Source organism: Hoplias malabaricus, chromosome 13 (genome assembly GCF_029633855.1).
Source record: "Hoplias malabaricus isolate fHopMal1 chromosome 13, fHopMal1.hap1, whole genome shotgun sequence".
Lineage (NCBI taxonomy): Eukaryota > Metazoa > Chordata > Actinopteri > Characiformes > Erythrinidae > Hoplias > Hoplias malabaricus.
Genome location: NC_089812.1, coordinates 9,502,461 through 9,518,561, shown reverse-complemented (window position 1 = coordinate 9,518,561; position 16,101 = coordinate 9,502,461). Strand labels below are relative to the sequence as shown.

Genomic DNA, 16,101 nt, shown 5'->3' with positions numbered 1-16,101 from the left:
GGCTGTCAACAAGGTTAGATATTTTTTTTTTATCTTTTGTTTTGTAAATGACTGGATCCTGTTTCCTTCCCTCAGACAAAGCCAACCTTTTCCATCGAGGTCATCGTCAACGATGGAGTTTATGCCGACGTAAGTGTATCTCGATTTAAACTCACTTCTGGTTTTAGTTTTCTCCCACATTGCCTTCTTATCTCGCAATGTCTGTTTTTCAGGCATCCAAAATTGTCCCCGTTATTTTGCTGGACGCCAATGACAACAAGCCGACCTTCGAAAACCTGCCATACAGTGTTGAGGTTCGCGAGGTAAGTTCAGCAACTTGTCTCTGTTGTTGAACTTCAGTGTTCAAGATATATCCAACGGTATCCAATAAATTAAAAAACTGCTCATACAAGGGTTCATAAAGTTTGAAAAACACTCATCAGAAACAGCAATCCCATCCATTGGCAACAGTCAGCAAGACATATCAAACTCACTTTGCTGGGGAGCAGTGAAACTCTTTTCCGGACCTCTCCAGTCTTGGGGAGCCACTGGCCTTCTGAGGTGCTAAAGTAGTGTCTCTGATTGCATTGATCTTGTTTGGGTCTGAGAGCAGTTAATTCTCTAATCCCCACTGATTACACTGTAGCCCTGGCCTTAGCCATACACTACCTCAGCCTCAAAGGCTTAGGTATTTACGCGAATACTCTTACTGCACTTTGACTGACTTATACCATGTTCTAACAGCAAGACTAGAACTTACATTTATTTATTCATCTTCAAAAACCACCTCAATCTGATTAGGGTCAGGATCCTGCCCAGAATCACTGAGAACAAGGCTGTAACTAGGAGATTTCCATTATCATCAACCAGTTGGACCAGGTTGTGGTGATGTGATGAGCAAATTTGATGAATGCTGTTCTTATGGATATTGTCGATTCTCACAGACATTGTTCAGGAACTTGAGACTCGTCTCAGACTCACAACTCCCAAAAACTGGAACCTAGTCCTACACACAGCATGAGCATAAAAGCATGAGCATTTTCTGATCTGTGTTTCAGGACACACCTGTGGAAAGTACATTGCTGACCGTGCTGGCCACAGATCCTGATGAGGGCATGGCTGCAATCGTCAGTTACAGTATCTATCAAGTAAGCTTCTCTCCAAGCTTCAGAGCCATACATTCAAGTACAAAAGTCTGAAAACACCCGGTCAAAATACACTGTTTATTTTAATGCACAATTGCTGTTTTGAAATTTTAATTAAGACTTGAAGGGGTTAAATCAACTCTTGAAGAGATGGTTTATAGTGAGGGTCCGTTTCTCACACATCTACTCAGTATATAGAAGTCAACAGTAATTGGATTAAATTGAACTGGTACCTCACCATTGGAAATTCTTTTCTGGGAAATGAATGGGGTTTGATTGTGAAGATTTTGGTCCAATTCTGAGGCTGTGTGTTTGCTTGTCCTCCTCAGGTCATCCCAGCCGAAGGGAGCTACATGTTCACCATCTCTCCAAGAGGAGGAGAGATCGTGCTGAAGGAGCCACTGAGCTTCACTGAGAAGAGTGGCTTTTATCAGATCAAGATCAATGCCTCGGTGAGTGCTTCATCCAAAAATGGGGGGTTACTTTTTATCGAGTGTCTTTTCTAAAGGTGGAGATTCTCTACACTGCAGACTGCGATTTGATTCTCAACCCGGGCATCCACATTACTCTAGGTCAAATGCCATTAATGGATGTTTAATGTGAACATAAAAGAGTCGCTAATTTGTTTACTGCATCATCGGTGGTCTATTTATGTCTGGTACTTGGCCGACACCTATTGTCCAGATGGATTTTAGGAGTCTTGCCCAGGGACTCTTACTGGTATAAAGTACTGTTGCTGCCTGTTCTTTTGGTGGAAAAGCACTAACAATGCCAGGCAAGGCCCTTATAAAACAGTGTTTGGTCAATAAGTATGCTTTGTGTTCCACAGGATGGTGGTGGACCTTTACATGAAAACCCCAATTTTGTCCAGTTTGAAACCACCACTGCCATCATCAGGGTGATTGATGTCCCAGACCTGGACCCTCAGTTCCTGAACCTGCCCAACATGGCCACTGTGAATGAGAACTCCCCTGTGGTGTGTAACAGGGTCTTCCTTTATCTGATATGAGGATGACAGGCATTTGTGATCTAGATTTCAAAAGGTTCAAATCCCAGAAATCAGTGGGTTCATCTGGTCATGTCCTTGGCAATCTATGATTTTCACCAGCTAAAAGTAGCAGACAATATTTGTGATATTTATGATGAAGTGATTTATATATACAGGAGGTCCTCGGGTTACGTCAGTCCCGAGTTACGATATTTCGTGGTTACGACACATCTCCCATTTACTGTATAAAACCTTGTTTCGACTGTGGTTTTGCATCGTAAACGTTGTAACGCGAACTTCGTGTTTGGTGTGCGCGGCGGAAGAATACACGGTTACGCGGCTCGGGACCGAGGAGGATAGTTGTTAGGATAGGATAAGTGCTTACAGTATGTTATTTACGTACAGTATGTACATATGTTCCGACTTACACCGAAAATCAGTTTATGACGCGACGTAGGAACGAATCAACGTCGTAATTTGAGGACCCCCTGTATATATATATATATATATATATATATATATATATATATATATATATATATATATATATATTCAAATGGCTTTGCAGTATCTATGCTCCAAAGAGTGGGTTCCCTACAGAGAGTGGCCATGTTTCCTAATGTAGGAAAATCTAGAAATGTATTCATTCTTACAATATTATTTATTAAAACATATTATCATGGGAAAATATTATATTATATCGAAACGTTACTTGCTAAATATTGTTTAATTTAATTTCAGAAATTCCAATTTATAATAAAACACATTAAAACACGTTATATACAAAATGTGTTATTGCCATTTCCAGGGAACATCTGTGTTTAAGGTCCAAGCCAGAGACCCAGATACAGGGATCAATGACATCATTCATTACAGCATTGAAGGTGAGAAAAGTGCTGAACTTTTAGTCGATGTTACTGCAAATGACAAATTTAAGGGGACAGTACAGTGTCTCCAGAAGTCCAATCGCATGTCTACTACTAGCAACATCTGAAAAACAAATAAAATAAGGGGAAACAAAAATACAAAAGGGACAACACATATACAACCAGAGGTCAACAGCTAATGCATTTCTTAACTTAGCACACTTTGGGGAGGGTGCTAACTGCTTAGTTCTGTTAAATCAGCTTACTAAATGCCTCAGTGGCTAACGTTGTGCCTGATAATAACTTTCTTGTTTTTCAGATACCAACGCTCCAGACTTGTTTCACATTGATAGGGACAGTGGTGTTGTGTCTGTCAAGACTATGTTTGACAGAGAAGAATGGCTGGACATTGATGCGACCGTGGTGCTCACTATAAAGGTGATATACTTGTACATGTCTGAGAAAAGGGAGGATTGTCTCTATTACTTTTAAAACATCCATTCATTCATTCACCCAACTGTTCTTTCAGACTTTAGATCAGAGTTTAGATCATGCTGAGGAACTAAAAAATATATATATATATTTTTTTCCATTTCTCAGGCACAAGAAGCTAACCTCAACGTGAGCGGTGTTCATGCTAGCACTATGGCTAATCTACAGGTCACCATTGGAGACGTGAATGATAACAAACCCCTTATTTACAACTGTAGTGGAGATAGTTGTTTGGAGTCCACAAGTTTTACCGGAAACATCAATGAGCACTCAGCCGCGGGCCTGTCCATCTCAGACTTCAGCATGAGAGTAAAAGACCCTGACCTGGTGAGAAGAGTTTAGCAGATTAAGATGTTCACAATACAAATAAACTTTTAACTGTTTATACTCTTCATAATACACAAACAAGGCTTTGATCCTCTGCCTGAAAAAGCAAACAATTCCACTCTAGTAAGCGTCCTTGGGCAAGACACCTAACATTACATTAGCCTACAATGGTAACATGACTACAATTAAACGTGGCTTGATTAGTGGATGTGCTAAATGTCTTAAATATTATATACTAAAATATACTAAATTCTTCTCTTTAACCAATGATTATGTGAAAAAATATATATATTGAGACTTAGTTGAGTGACTGAGTGACTCTTTCTGGCTTTTTCAGGGAGAAAACAGTCGTTTCTTGCTTCGCCTTGAGGGACCTGACAAAGAAGCTTTCTCTGTCTCACCCAGCTCAGCTATCTCTGACACCGCCGTCCTGATCCTGGTCAAAAACCCAAATGCTGTGGACTATGAGAAGAAGAAAACAATGATGGTGGAGGTGTGTGTGAGAGTGACTGGCTTTAGAGAATAATCACACCAGACTTTAGACTTTAGCTTTTAGCCAACGCCACAATTATCCAGGATTATGGGAATGGGCTTTGTGTAGATAAGACAGGCATGTGTTCTTAACATCACTTTACAGCTACAGTGATTAGCATGAGTGAAAACAAATCCAGAGGTGTGTAGCACAAAATAGTTGGAAAGTAACATGAGCATGACTGTGCAAAGATCATTCAATTTACTATCAACAACCATTAGCCTCTTCCTACAGGACCCCCAGTGGTATAGCCTATTATAATAGAATTATCTACAGACATGTTTAAAATAGCTCCCACTATTCCCTTGCCGGTTTGATACCCAGGACCGGTAAGAACATCCATGACTGAAGTGCCCTTGAGCAAGGCACTGAACCCCCAAATGCTCCACGGGGGTCGAGGATGGCTGCCTGTCGCTCTGGGTGTATGTTCACAGCCTCTAGTGCACTATGGTCTCTGACTTTTGCACAGTTTGGAAAAAATTGTCCAAAGTTAAATCCTTTAACATATTCTTTAACATTAAAACTTTTTCAGAAATCTTAAACCATTATTGACTTTCTACACTCACACAGGTGATTGCCACAGATGCCTCCATCCCTGATTTTGTGTCCACTGCGACGGTCACCATTACAATCAATGACATCAATGATAATATGCCGCGGTTCGAGAGCAATACATATAAGCTGTCAGTTGAAGAACACTGCGCAAATGGAACCATCGTGGGAACTGTGACGGTAAGCATGTGGGGGACTCGCTATATGGAGCATAAATTGGTAAATTCAGGAACTAAATATGACAGGATTTTCTAAGCATACAAAGGAGTTGTCAAATCTTTGCTTTAAGAGATCCTGTACCAAACCTGTTGTATATATGACCATCCCATGAGTGGAAGCCATCTATGGCGCTATTTTACTATTTTAAACATGTGCTTACATTTACCAGCTTCAAATGCTAAATTAAAGGAGCAATAAGTGCATGACCAACTCTCAGTTATAAACACCTAGTGGCCTGGATGAATTTGAGATTCTGTACTAAGCATATTTTAAGCAATTTCTATGCAGTTTTCTATGCTCTTTTTTTTTGGCGCCACTGACTCTCTTGGTTTTTGCGTTTCCCAGGCAACAGATGAGGACGAGCTGGACGAGGGACTCCTCACTTACACACTGCTACCTGAGAGCATGTATGTATTGCTGCTACCCACTTTACCAACTGCCTAACACCAGCTCACACTGCCATTAGAAAAATGTTTCCGTGTCCAGTATATATTGACATATCGGTTTAAAGTTGCAAGTTATAAAACAGAGATTTTGGTACTAAAACTATTTTAAAACATAGACTGGATCATTTCGGGGACCCACTCAATGGAGAATAAAGTGGTCCATTCAAAGACAAACAATTGATTTGATTCTTCATCACTTCCTAGAAAGAAAATGCAACAATTATAAAATCACTTTCAGAAATGGTGGTAAAAATGACTTACTGTTCCTTTAATATGGAAGTTGCTCCTTTAATAAGAAAATGGATTTCTCATTTTTTCCAGGCTCCCCTATTTTGACGTCTACCCAGTGAATGGCACCATTTATGTAAAAGATGGGAATCTGTTGGATCGGGAGCGCACAAGTTCATATTCACTCATGCTGCAGGTCAAAGACTCAGGAGATAACGTGGGCTCGACTGTCCTGCAGATCACCATCCTGGACATCAATGACCAGACCCCTACGTTTTACAGGGATTATGACATTTTCATCCGTGAAAACATTGTGCTAAGGCTACAAGTGGAGGTAAGGCCTCAATATGTCAGTGATTCACTACAGCCATATAGTACTGAGAAAAAGAGACCTTTAATTTGTTCTTCATACACTCTGGAACTGTACTGTTTTATTTGTGCAGGCCAGAGATGATGATGAGCCGGGCACACCCAACAGCAAAATCCAGTATAGCATAGACGACAGCGAGTACAGCAGTAACTTCACTTGCAATAAGGACACTGGGGAGATCATGAGTGTCGGCATTCTGGACCGTGAGGCTATTGATATTGAGCTGAATGGAAAGATTATGCTGAACGTGACTGCCACAGACATGGGAGTACCACCTCTGAAGTCCTCAGCAAATGTTGTCATTAATGTTGACGTGAGTCTGGACATTGGATCATCACTGCTTTAGCACTCAGTTGCAGATGATTTAAACGATTTACCTCCTTATTCCTACACACATCATCCATTTTATCAGCTCCACTGACCATATATACCATAGTTCATCTCTTGCTCTGCATACTTTGCGTACCCCTCACAGAACCACAGTGAAAATGATTTGGTGGGGGTGTGTTGCGCTGGTGTTAACAGATCAGACACAGCAGTGCTGCTGGAGTTTTTAAACACTGTGTCCATTCACTGTCCACTCTGTTAGACACACCTACCACGTTGGTCCACCTTGCAGATTCAACAGAGTCAGAGAGAGTGCTCACAGGAAACTGTCTGCTGGATATTTTTGGTTGGTGGACTATTCTCAGTCCAGCAGTGACATGAGGGGTTTAAAAAATTCAGCAGCCTTGCAGAGTCTGATCCACTACTCATACCAAAACCACATCAGTGTCACTGCAGAGCTGAGAATCAGAATCAGAATCAGAAATACTTTATTGATCCCAGGGGGAAATTGCAATTATTACAGTAGCAACCAGTTGTAAAAGAATAAACACTCTAATAAAAAATTTAACACAAATGGAAATTTACAATATGTACACATCTATAATAATAAATACAGATATACTGTATACAGCAGTAAGAGTATTGCACATTTGAGTTGTTACACTCATAATTAAAAAATTTGTTCTATTGTTATTACTGTACATGTGAAAGGTGTCGTGCTTTAAGTGTGGAGTTATAAAGTCTGGTAGCCACTGGTAGGAATGACCTCCTGTGGCGCTCTGTAGTGCATTTTGGCTGAACGAGTCTTGCACTGAACATGCTCCTGTGTCTCATTACCATGTGATAAAGAGGGTGGGAGCCATTATCCATAATAGCCTGCAGTTTAGACAGCACCCTCCTCTCAGACACTGCCGTCAGTGAGTCCAGCTCTACACCCACAACCTCACTGGCTCTACGGATTAGTTTATTAAGTCTGTTGGCATCTGCCACCCTCAGCCCGCTGCCCCAAAATGCAACAGCATATAGGATGGCACTGGCCACAACTGACTCATAAAAAATCCTCAGCATAGTTCTGCAGATGTTGAAGGACCTCAGACGCCTCAGAAAATAGAGACGACTTTGGCCCTTCTTGTAAAGGGCGTCAGTGTTCTTAGCCCAGTCCAGTTTATTGTCAATGTGTACGCACAATGATCCACCACCCAATCATACCTGCTCTGTGGTTGCACTGTGGGGGTCCTGGACATTGAAGAACAGTGTAAAAGGGGCCAACAATATATTCAAAGCAACAGATGGACAAACAGAGTGTACCTGTAGGGTCAGTGGAGCTGAATAAATGAACAATGCGTGTAGAAAAATAATGGTTTGGCTGATAAATAGTGCATATATCACGATTTATATTTTTTATTCACATTTTTGTCTCATTTGTTTGTTAATACGGGAATTTGCCCGGGTGAAATAGGGTTACAGTTCACACATATATTTGACCAATTCTGAAGATATATTTGATTTTTTTAATGGTCTTTGCTTGTGTTTTACGTCTTTTTTACGTATTTGAACACAGGATGAAAATGACAACAAGCCTCAATACCTGGAAAGAGACTACAATTTTCATGTAAAAGAAAGTGAAGGAGGTCAGTCATTTTGTATGCATATGTTTTTATACTGAAACAGTATGTGATTTAAATCTCACAGGCTTTGGGCCAAAAGCAGTTCTAAGTGAGCTTTTAAATAAACACTATTTTGTATTTTGTATTATTTGGTATTCTTCTGGGCTCCCCCTTCAGTTTCAGAGTGTGATTCAGTCTTACAGCACTGTCCTGAAATCAAGGGGGAGCAGGAAGGGAGGGGGTAGTTTCCTACACTCCCCTAAAAGTTACATAATGCAGTTTCTGCAGTGCAGAGCCTTGTGTAACAAGAGGCTTTAGATCACTGATGTATTGCAATGGTTTTGAAGCTTTAATTTAAAGGCAAACACACTACTTATTCTTCCTTTAACAATAGCTTGGAAAAGAAAAGAAAAAGTAAAACTAGAGGTCTGCATTTCCAGGAGGAATCGCGAGATGTTGCGCCACTGAAACCCCCCGCCCCCGATTCACGTCTTTCCCACTTAAAGTGAGGCCGTCAATACGGTAAATGCGTGGGTCCCTAGGCAATGCTATGGTGAAGGAGTTGACTGCTAAGCTGTTGGTAGTGGGATGTTAAGAGAGCACTCTCCCACAGGCAGTTTACATTGGACTCTATGGAGCTCTGTAGGCCATGAATGGAAACTGTACATTTTGAATTCCATCTTATAAAACAATTCCACCTTAAGAAACCCACAAATGTATTGAGATGTCCACATTTAAAAATGATCACTGTAAATAAAGGATAAAATGTAAAATTCTGCTTTCTGAAAATACGTTGAACTCTATGGGAGCCGAAACCCTCCTAGTGCTGAACAAACCTTAATAACTCAAGAACCATCTCCAGTCATTCATCGCAGGCCAAAAGAGTCTTAAAAGCATAAAAAGATGACCAATACATTTTAAATACCACCTTTAAAAAATTCCACCTTAAGAAACCCACAATTGTATTGAGACGTCCACATTTAAAAATGACCACTTGAAATAAAGGTTAAAATGTTCAAAAGACAGCTAATATATTGTGAATGAGGTATTGTAAAAAAAATTCCACCTTAAGAAACCCTGGATAATTAAGATGTCCCCCTTAAAAATGACCTTTAAAGTCTTGGAGACTCACACCTTGGTGTCCCTCACACCTCTTCCCCTCTGTGTCTCCCTCTGCCCCCCCTTTCTCTCTCACACGCACGCTCACAGAACACAACTGACAAACTCATGAAAATGACTGAAACATACCATAGCGACAAGGATAGTCTGGCGATCGAGATGGTGCAGAATTTTGATATTCTGCGTTCCGATCTGCTCTTAAAATACATTGAGCTCTATGGGAGTGAAACCCTCCCAAGTGTGGAACAAAAACTTACATGTGTGAGAAAGGGGGAAATTCTCTTCCATTTAAAATTTAAATGAAGTCTGTAGGTGAAAGTATAAGGAAGATATGGTGAAATGTTCGGCTAAAAAGTGAAAAAATGGTTTTCGGGCAGAGAAGCTAGAGTGCGGTGACATCAAAACCGAAAAAGAAAAAAAAACATTTCAATGCATTCCTGTGGGAGCGTACCCACCCTCCGAACAAATGCCTTTAGCTCGGAAAGATTTTCCCAAATCACTTAACTGGATATACCGTTGCGACAAGGAGAGTCTGGATTGATCTGGTATATAAAATCTGCAGATTGAGTGTGAATTGAGCGTATTATAACAAGTTAAAAACAGGAGAAAATTTCGAAACAGCACTCTGAGCCGCTCTAAAAATACATTGAACTCTATGGGAGCCGAATCCCTCCCTAGTGCCAAACAAAAACTCAAAACTTAAAAACCGTATTTTCAAAAATGTTCAAATTTACAGGTGCTAGAAAGGACAATTCTCTACTATTTGAAATTTAAATGAAGTTTCTAGGTGAAGTTATGGCGAATTGTTTGGCTAAAAAGTGAAAAAACAGTTTTCGGGCAGAGAAGCTAGAGTGCGGTGACATCACGCACTCTAGCTGTCACCCATTCAAATGAATGGAGGGATATTCAAGGAGGGATAGAAAGAGAAGGATGAGTGCAAGAGGTTCAAAAACGGACATGACAGGTCCCAGTGTGCCCGGGTCCAATCTCGTGTCCGTAGCTTGAAAATTGAGTTAGAGCACTTTGAAAATTTATTCCATAAAAATGACTGGAGAAAAACTGAGCAAAAAACGAGTGTAGCGGGCGAACGAGTGTGGGTATTAGAAAGCTGTATACAAGCCCACATTGTCGCTATAAGAAGCACGATTTCCAGGTGGAACGGAGTCGATAGCTCGAAAACTGCGGGACAAGTTAAGCAGATAAGGAAACGTGGAATAATAAGAATCCTGCAAAATAGAAGAACAATATATGTATTTTATAACATAAAAAATAAGAGCAAAAAAAGAAACCCATAAAACCTGTACCTAAGGGAAAACTGAGCTTCCCACCAAAGAAGACACTTTGCTAAACATGAAGTGCTATAGCTAAATATACCTAAGGAGACCAAGAGGATAGTGATGTTTTCCATTTTGTTGTAATGCTGTACTACCTTTAAAGGTATCTGACATTCTTTGACAGAGCAGTGTTTGACAGCTTTTCTCTGTTCCTAACTCCTCCCCCTTAAGGTATATTTGTGGGATACATCCATGCTCGAGACGCCGACCAGACAGAATACAATAACCGTACCTCTTTCCGCATCACCAGCGGCAGCCAGGGCAGTTTCCTGTGCATCTCAGAGAAAGACGGCGATGGCTACAGGGGCATAATCCAAGTGGACCCGGATGTAGAGCTAGACTATGAAAGCAACCACAAGAGCTACACACTGACAGTGGAGGCCACAGACCTGGGGCAGCACAAGGACGTGGTCAACGTGCAGGTGGTGGTGGAGGACATTAATGACACACCTCCAGTTTTCCCCTCTGACCAGATAAGGAGCATCAAGGAGAACTCTCCACCACTGAGTGTGGTTGGGGAGCCCATCAAAGGAAGTGACGCAGACACTAATCACTCCCTGATCTACGAGATGGTGTCAACTAAGTGCCACTGCAACAAGACCTGGGGGTACTGCGATCCAGAGTGGTTCACCCTGGAGTCCAACGGCACTATTCTGACCTCTGCTGAGCACAACATCGACTACGAGAAATGTGACAAGGTGAACATGACAGCCAAAGTGATCGACCTCTACACAGAGAAGGGGAGGAACAGCACTGAGGGTGAGGAGTGGAGCTTCTTAACAAAGCTATACGTTCCCAACAAAAGTGTCACTTATTCATTAAGTGGGGAGCTTTTGATGACTTTCCCTATCTGGCAGAAAACAGCCCAAACCACTATTTGTGTTCCAAGATAGACAGGAATATTCAGAAGCTCATCAATTCAGAGACCGCAGCTCATCTGTTGCTACACTTTTTGTGTCGGTCATCCACAGGACGCTGACCACAGGACACAGATGGCTGGATATTTTTGGTTGGTGGACTATTCTCAGTGAAGAGACACTGAGGGGTTTGAAAACTCCAGCAGCACCTGCTGTGCCTGATCCACTTCACCAAAACATAATGGGCACTAGGACACCAAGACGTCAGTGTCAGTGCAGTGCTGAGAATCATCCACCAACTAGGAAATACCTGTTCTCTTGGGGTCCTGTGGTGGTCTGTGATTTAATTTAAAGGAAGATATTTTATGTTTGATTAAACAAAATATAAATATATTTGCCTGCAAGATATATATATATATATATATATATATATATATATATATATATATATATATATATTCAGTTTGCATAATGTATTATATAATTACAGTATTATTACAGCAAAACCAAAGTAAATAACACTAGCCTCCCACAGCGTGACTCTACATGAAAATTGTGAAGGATTCTTGTTAATTATAGCTTACTGATTTATGCTTTTCCAGGTTACGTCATGATCGACATAATAGACGTTAATGACAATGCACCTGAGTTCATCCCCATCCAGGAATTTTTTGGTAAATATTAAAACTTGTTGTCTGGGGAAAAAGTCACCAGAATCTGGGCATAATTCAGTCAATTAAATGATTGTCTTAAGGTAACTACTGAATTGCTTATAGCCCCCATTTGTGGAGAATTTTAACCTGCTAAACGTCTTCAAATATATGTGAATGAAAGGGGTTTAAAATATTATGGTCTTGATCAAAACATTTCTCAAAAGTATTGTAAAATTATTATAAACAGTCTTCAGCTCTGTATTCATTAAATATTTCACGTAATAACATTCAGTGATTCAGTAACATCACAGAGATGTTAAGCCCTTTAGACGTCTGGTTCCATTCACCTCACTGTAAACAATTGCAAATTTTCTATTTATACCTTAATGATTATGCAGCCATTTTGTGTAATTTTTATGATCGTTTACACTTTTAGAAATTCTTTTTATCAGTAATCAATAATGTTTCCATTCTTATAGTGGTGCTCTCAGAGAGTATTGAACAGGACTCCTCTGTTGCCCAAGTTTATGTAAGTATTGCTGGTTTTGATGATTGTTCTATGTTGGATTTAAAAAATTATTTTCTCCACCTTTGTGCAGAGTTCATACACTCCATGGGAAGTAATCTCATTGTGCTGGGTTTTAGGAAGTCATGTAAATGAACACTTTATATATATATATAGAAGACCAATCAGCACAGAGTTGATTTGCATATATTTGTCTTAACGGCATTGTAACAGAAAGAGCCTGTTTATTTCTAATGGATAAAGGGAGGTAGACATAAACCACAGTTGTTATAGGTGGGCACTTGAGAGGAAAAATGTTAAAAGAATATGTTGGATAGGGAGTGTCACTGGCACTCAGATCCAGGGTCTATGGAACCTACTTTTTTCCCTGCTTTGGGTCACTGTTGGTGAGGAGTGTGGTGTGTTCTCCCTGTGTCTGTGTGGGTTTCCTCTGGGTGCTCTGGTTTTGGAAGATGTGTTGCTGCCTTGCAGCCAGTCATATATTCAATGAACATGTCCCTGGTTCCAAATTCAATTTTACAGTTTAATTCCATAGGATTCAATGTTCAAATCAACAATACCTGGTCCCACTGAAAAGAGAAATGACTGGCTCGTTTGATCTTGTATACGAATATTTTATATAATTTTTTTTTTTATGTTTTCCTTTCTTCAAAGGCCCAGGATAAAGATTCTGGAGAAAATGCAAAGATCTCATTTCAAGTCATAGCCGTGGAGTATGTTGGCCCCAACGATGGTGACAAGCCGGAGCCAATCAGCCTGATTTTCTACGCTGAGACTAATCCGCAGCCAGACATTCTGGGAAACTATAAAGGAGAGATCAAGCAAGTATTCTTAATCTCTTACACTGCTGTGTACTAAGGGTTTTGGGCGACAAGGGTTTTGGGTTTCAAAGGCAAAGCTGCACATGAGCCTAAGATAATCATGCTCAATGCCAAGTGTCAGCTACTGGGGGTATAAACCAGAATTGGGCCGTGCAGCAGTGGCACTGGATTTTCTTGAGTGATGGAGTTTTATCTAATGCCTTAGAGAAGCATCGTAGTGGTATTTGAGACACAGAACTTGTCCTGCAAGATCAGTCCCTGACATAACTGATGTTCTAATGGCTGAAATTTAAAAGACATGTTGAAAGATGTGTGGCCATACAGTGTACAGTAGAAATCAGACTTGTCACCAAAGTAAACCAATAGTGGAACATCTTTCTGTCTCTCTCAGATCCCACCAGAGCCTGGACCCTGATAAAAAAGGCAGGTATTTGGTGAAAGTCATGGCCAAAAACCTTGACCTCAGCGCCAATGAAACACTTGAGGTAAGATTCATGAAAGTATGTTGTAAACTGAAATAAGTAAGCCATAGAAAACAACTGCCTCATTAAATTTGTCTTGTGTTGGACAATTGTTATTAAAGTTGCCAAATCAGATGTGACGGGCCTTCCTTGCACCCAGTAATTGCGGGTAGGTTCTGGATCCACCCCGACCCTGATAGATGAATGGATGAATGCATAACTCCTCTAAGAGTGTATGCAGTGGGGTGTAAATCACTAAAAACACTATGACATGCTACATGTGTATCCACCAAACATTTGTAAAAACCCTAGCACAAACATTGTGAGACAACTGTAGCAGACACACATTTTATAATCTCCCCATTATAAAAAGTATAAAGCTCCCCACCACTGGACTGGGGAACAGTGGAACTGCATTCTCTGAAGTTATACTGTGCCATCTGATGCATTTGGGATGAGTTGGAGTGGTGTTTGTGATCCCGAGCTAATCATCCAACATCAGGCACCTGACCTCGTACCTTTGTGTGTGATCCGATTCCTTTGTGTTTTTTTTCTTCTGCAGCTCATCACAGTGGATAAATCCTACAGAGTAGGGCTCCGGTTTGAGTCTCCAGTTTCAGAAGTCAACAAGAACTTGCCGTTCATCAGAGGGTGAGATAGGTCTATATATAAACAAATTCCTTCTTGTAAAAGGACCCACCATCTGGCTCATTATAAGGATACAGCTCTATTTTAGGCTGTGTCATAGGTCAGGAAAGGTTTAATGTATAGATATGCTCCACATATCATAGCAAGCAGCGTGGCCACAGTGATATAATTATATCATCAGCATCAAAATATATAAGTAATATTGATTATTTACTGTAACTGTGTATCCAAACCTTTGTGCTAGCATTCATTAATGTAGCATATTAATCATTATTTTTTAGGTTCTTCCTAATCATTTGAAATATTTTCCAGGGCTCTGACTGGTGCAACGAAAGCGATGGTCCAAGTGGTTAAGGTGTCATCTGAGTCAGTGAGGAATGTACAGCGGTGAGACTAAGTCTGTTTTTACTATTCTATACATGGACCAATATGATGTAATGCTCTAGAGTAGCTACACATGAGCCTGAGTTCTCCATATGCTCAGGAGAATCACCCTCAACATTCACCTGTGGTGATAAGTGATGGCACTCCATCATGTTTTTGTTATATTTATGAACCAACATCAGAACCTAACTTTGTTTATGCTACTGTGGCTGCCATCAGATCCTCATAGCAATGTTTCAACAACTACAAAAACTGTTCTAGAAAAACATTAAATTAAAGTCTGGATAAATCCAGGTTGTGTTTTAGCCACCCACAAAATGGCAGATAAAACTGCACACTGGAGTAATCTATGTTTGTTTACTGCAGGAAAGAGGTGACCCTTCTGGAGGCGTACTTTGTGTTCCCCAACGGGACAGCGCTGGATTCGGACAATGTGGTCAGGATCCTGAACACGCAGGAGGCTTACGAGGAGTATGGGGTCTTCCTGCAAGAACAAGGCCTCACTGGCATTGTAAGAAACAACCTGACCCCTTCTGTACATAACATTCTGTCATCACGTGGTGGTCAAGTCATCATGTGGTCATGCACATGACCATACATCATTATGTAAACTGCAGATGGAAGGCAGGAAGTGATGGTATACACAGGGAGCACCATCAAACACTCTCATGATTCCTGTGGTTTGCATCGTTTACGGCCGATCAGAATCATTTCCACTGATAGGGAGCAAAAATAGCAACAAAAATGGCTTCCAAACCTTCTACAATCAGGACGAGACTTGATAGTAACTTCCTATTCAGAAGTCTTTGTTCAAGATTAGTTGTGTTTCTTGTAGATGTTGCTTTAATCTATCACCAGCGCACAGCCACAGCACCAACACAACTGGGTAAAACACAATGCTCATTTCCCAAATCCGCATGATAGCAGTTAATGGAATCAGATGTTTTTCATTTCTGTTGGTCCATTCACCATGAACATTTCAAACAATGTGTTTTGTTTTTGTGATTTCTGCTGCTGTTTGTGTGGTCAGCTGACGAGCACGTTCGAGCCGCCGGAAGACAAGCTGGAGGTCTTCATCATGATCGGCCTGGTGGGCGCACTCGTCATCGTCCTGGCTGTCATGACCACTTCGCTCGTCTGTGTTAAGAGGAGGTCAGGCGTCACACAGTCACAGGAAAATGACATAGCATTATAACAACAACCACAAAAACATCATCATC

At 40.7% G+C, this 16,101-nt stretch overlaps 1 protein-coding gene across 1 annotated transcript in view; it reads left to right on the top strand.

Annotated features, from left to right (window-relative positions):
- cdhr2 (cadherin related family member 2) overlaps positions 1–16,101 on the top strand; it is a 28,858-nt gene that overhangs the window by 9,436 nt on the left and 3,321 nt on the right. The window contains exons 7-27 of the mRNA XM_066641461.1: positions 1,038–1,127; positions 1,454–1,576; positions 1,954–2,100; positions 2,921–2,996; positions 3,298–3,416; positions 3,579–3,797; positions 4,135–4,290; positions 4,900–5,061; positions 5,446–5,507; positions 5,868–6,108; positions 6,218–6,457; positions 8,033–8,102; positions 10,703–11,290; positions 11,991–12,062; positions 12,521–12,570; positions 13,222–13,388; positions 13,780–13,873; positions 14,412–14,500; positions 14,810–14,884; positions 15,248–15,392; positions 15,912–16,033. Coding sequence (XP_066497558.1) covers positions 1,038–1,127; positions 1,454–1,576; positions 1,954–2,100; positions 2,921–2,996; positions 3,298–3,416; positions 3,579–3,797; positions 4,135–4,290; positions 4,900–5,061; positions 5,446–5,507; positions 5,868–6,108; positions 6,218–6,457; positions 8,033–8,102; positions 10,703–11,290; positions 11,991–12,062; positions 12,521–12,570; positions 13,222–13,388; positions 13,780–13,873; positions 14,412–14,500; positions 14,810–14,884; positions 15,248–15,392; positions 15,912–16,033 — 3,107 coding nt within the window. The remainder of the gene's footprint in view (positions 1–1,037; positions 1,128–1,453; positions 1,577–1,953; positions 2,101–2,920; positions 2,997–3,297; positions 3,417–3,578; positions 3,798–4,134; positions 4,291–4,899; positions 5,062–5,445; positions 5,508–5,867; positions 6,109–6,217; positions 6,458–8,032; positions 8,103–10,702; positions 11,291–11,990; positions 12,063–12,520; positions 12,571–13,221; positions 13,389–13,779; positions 13,874–14,411; positions 14,501–14,809; positions 14,885–15,247; positions 15,393–15,911; positions 16,034–16,101) is intronic.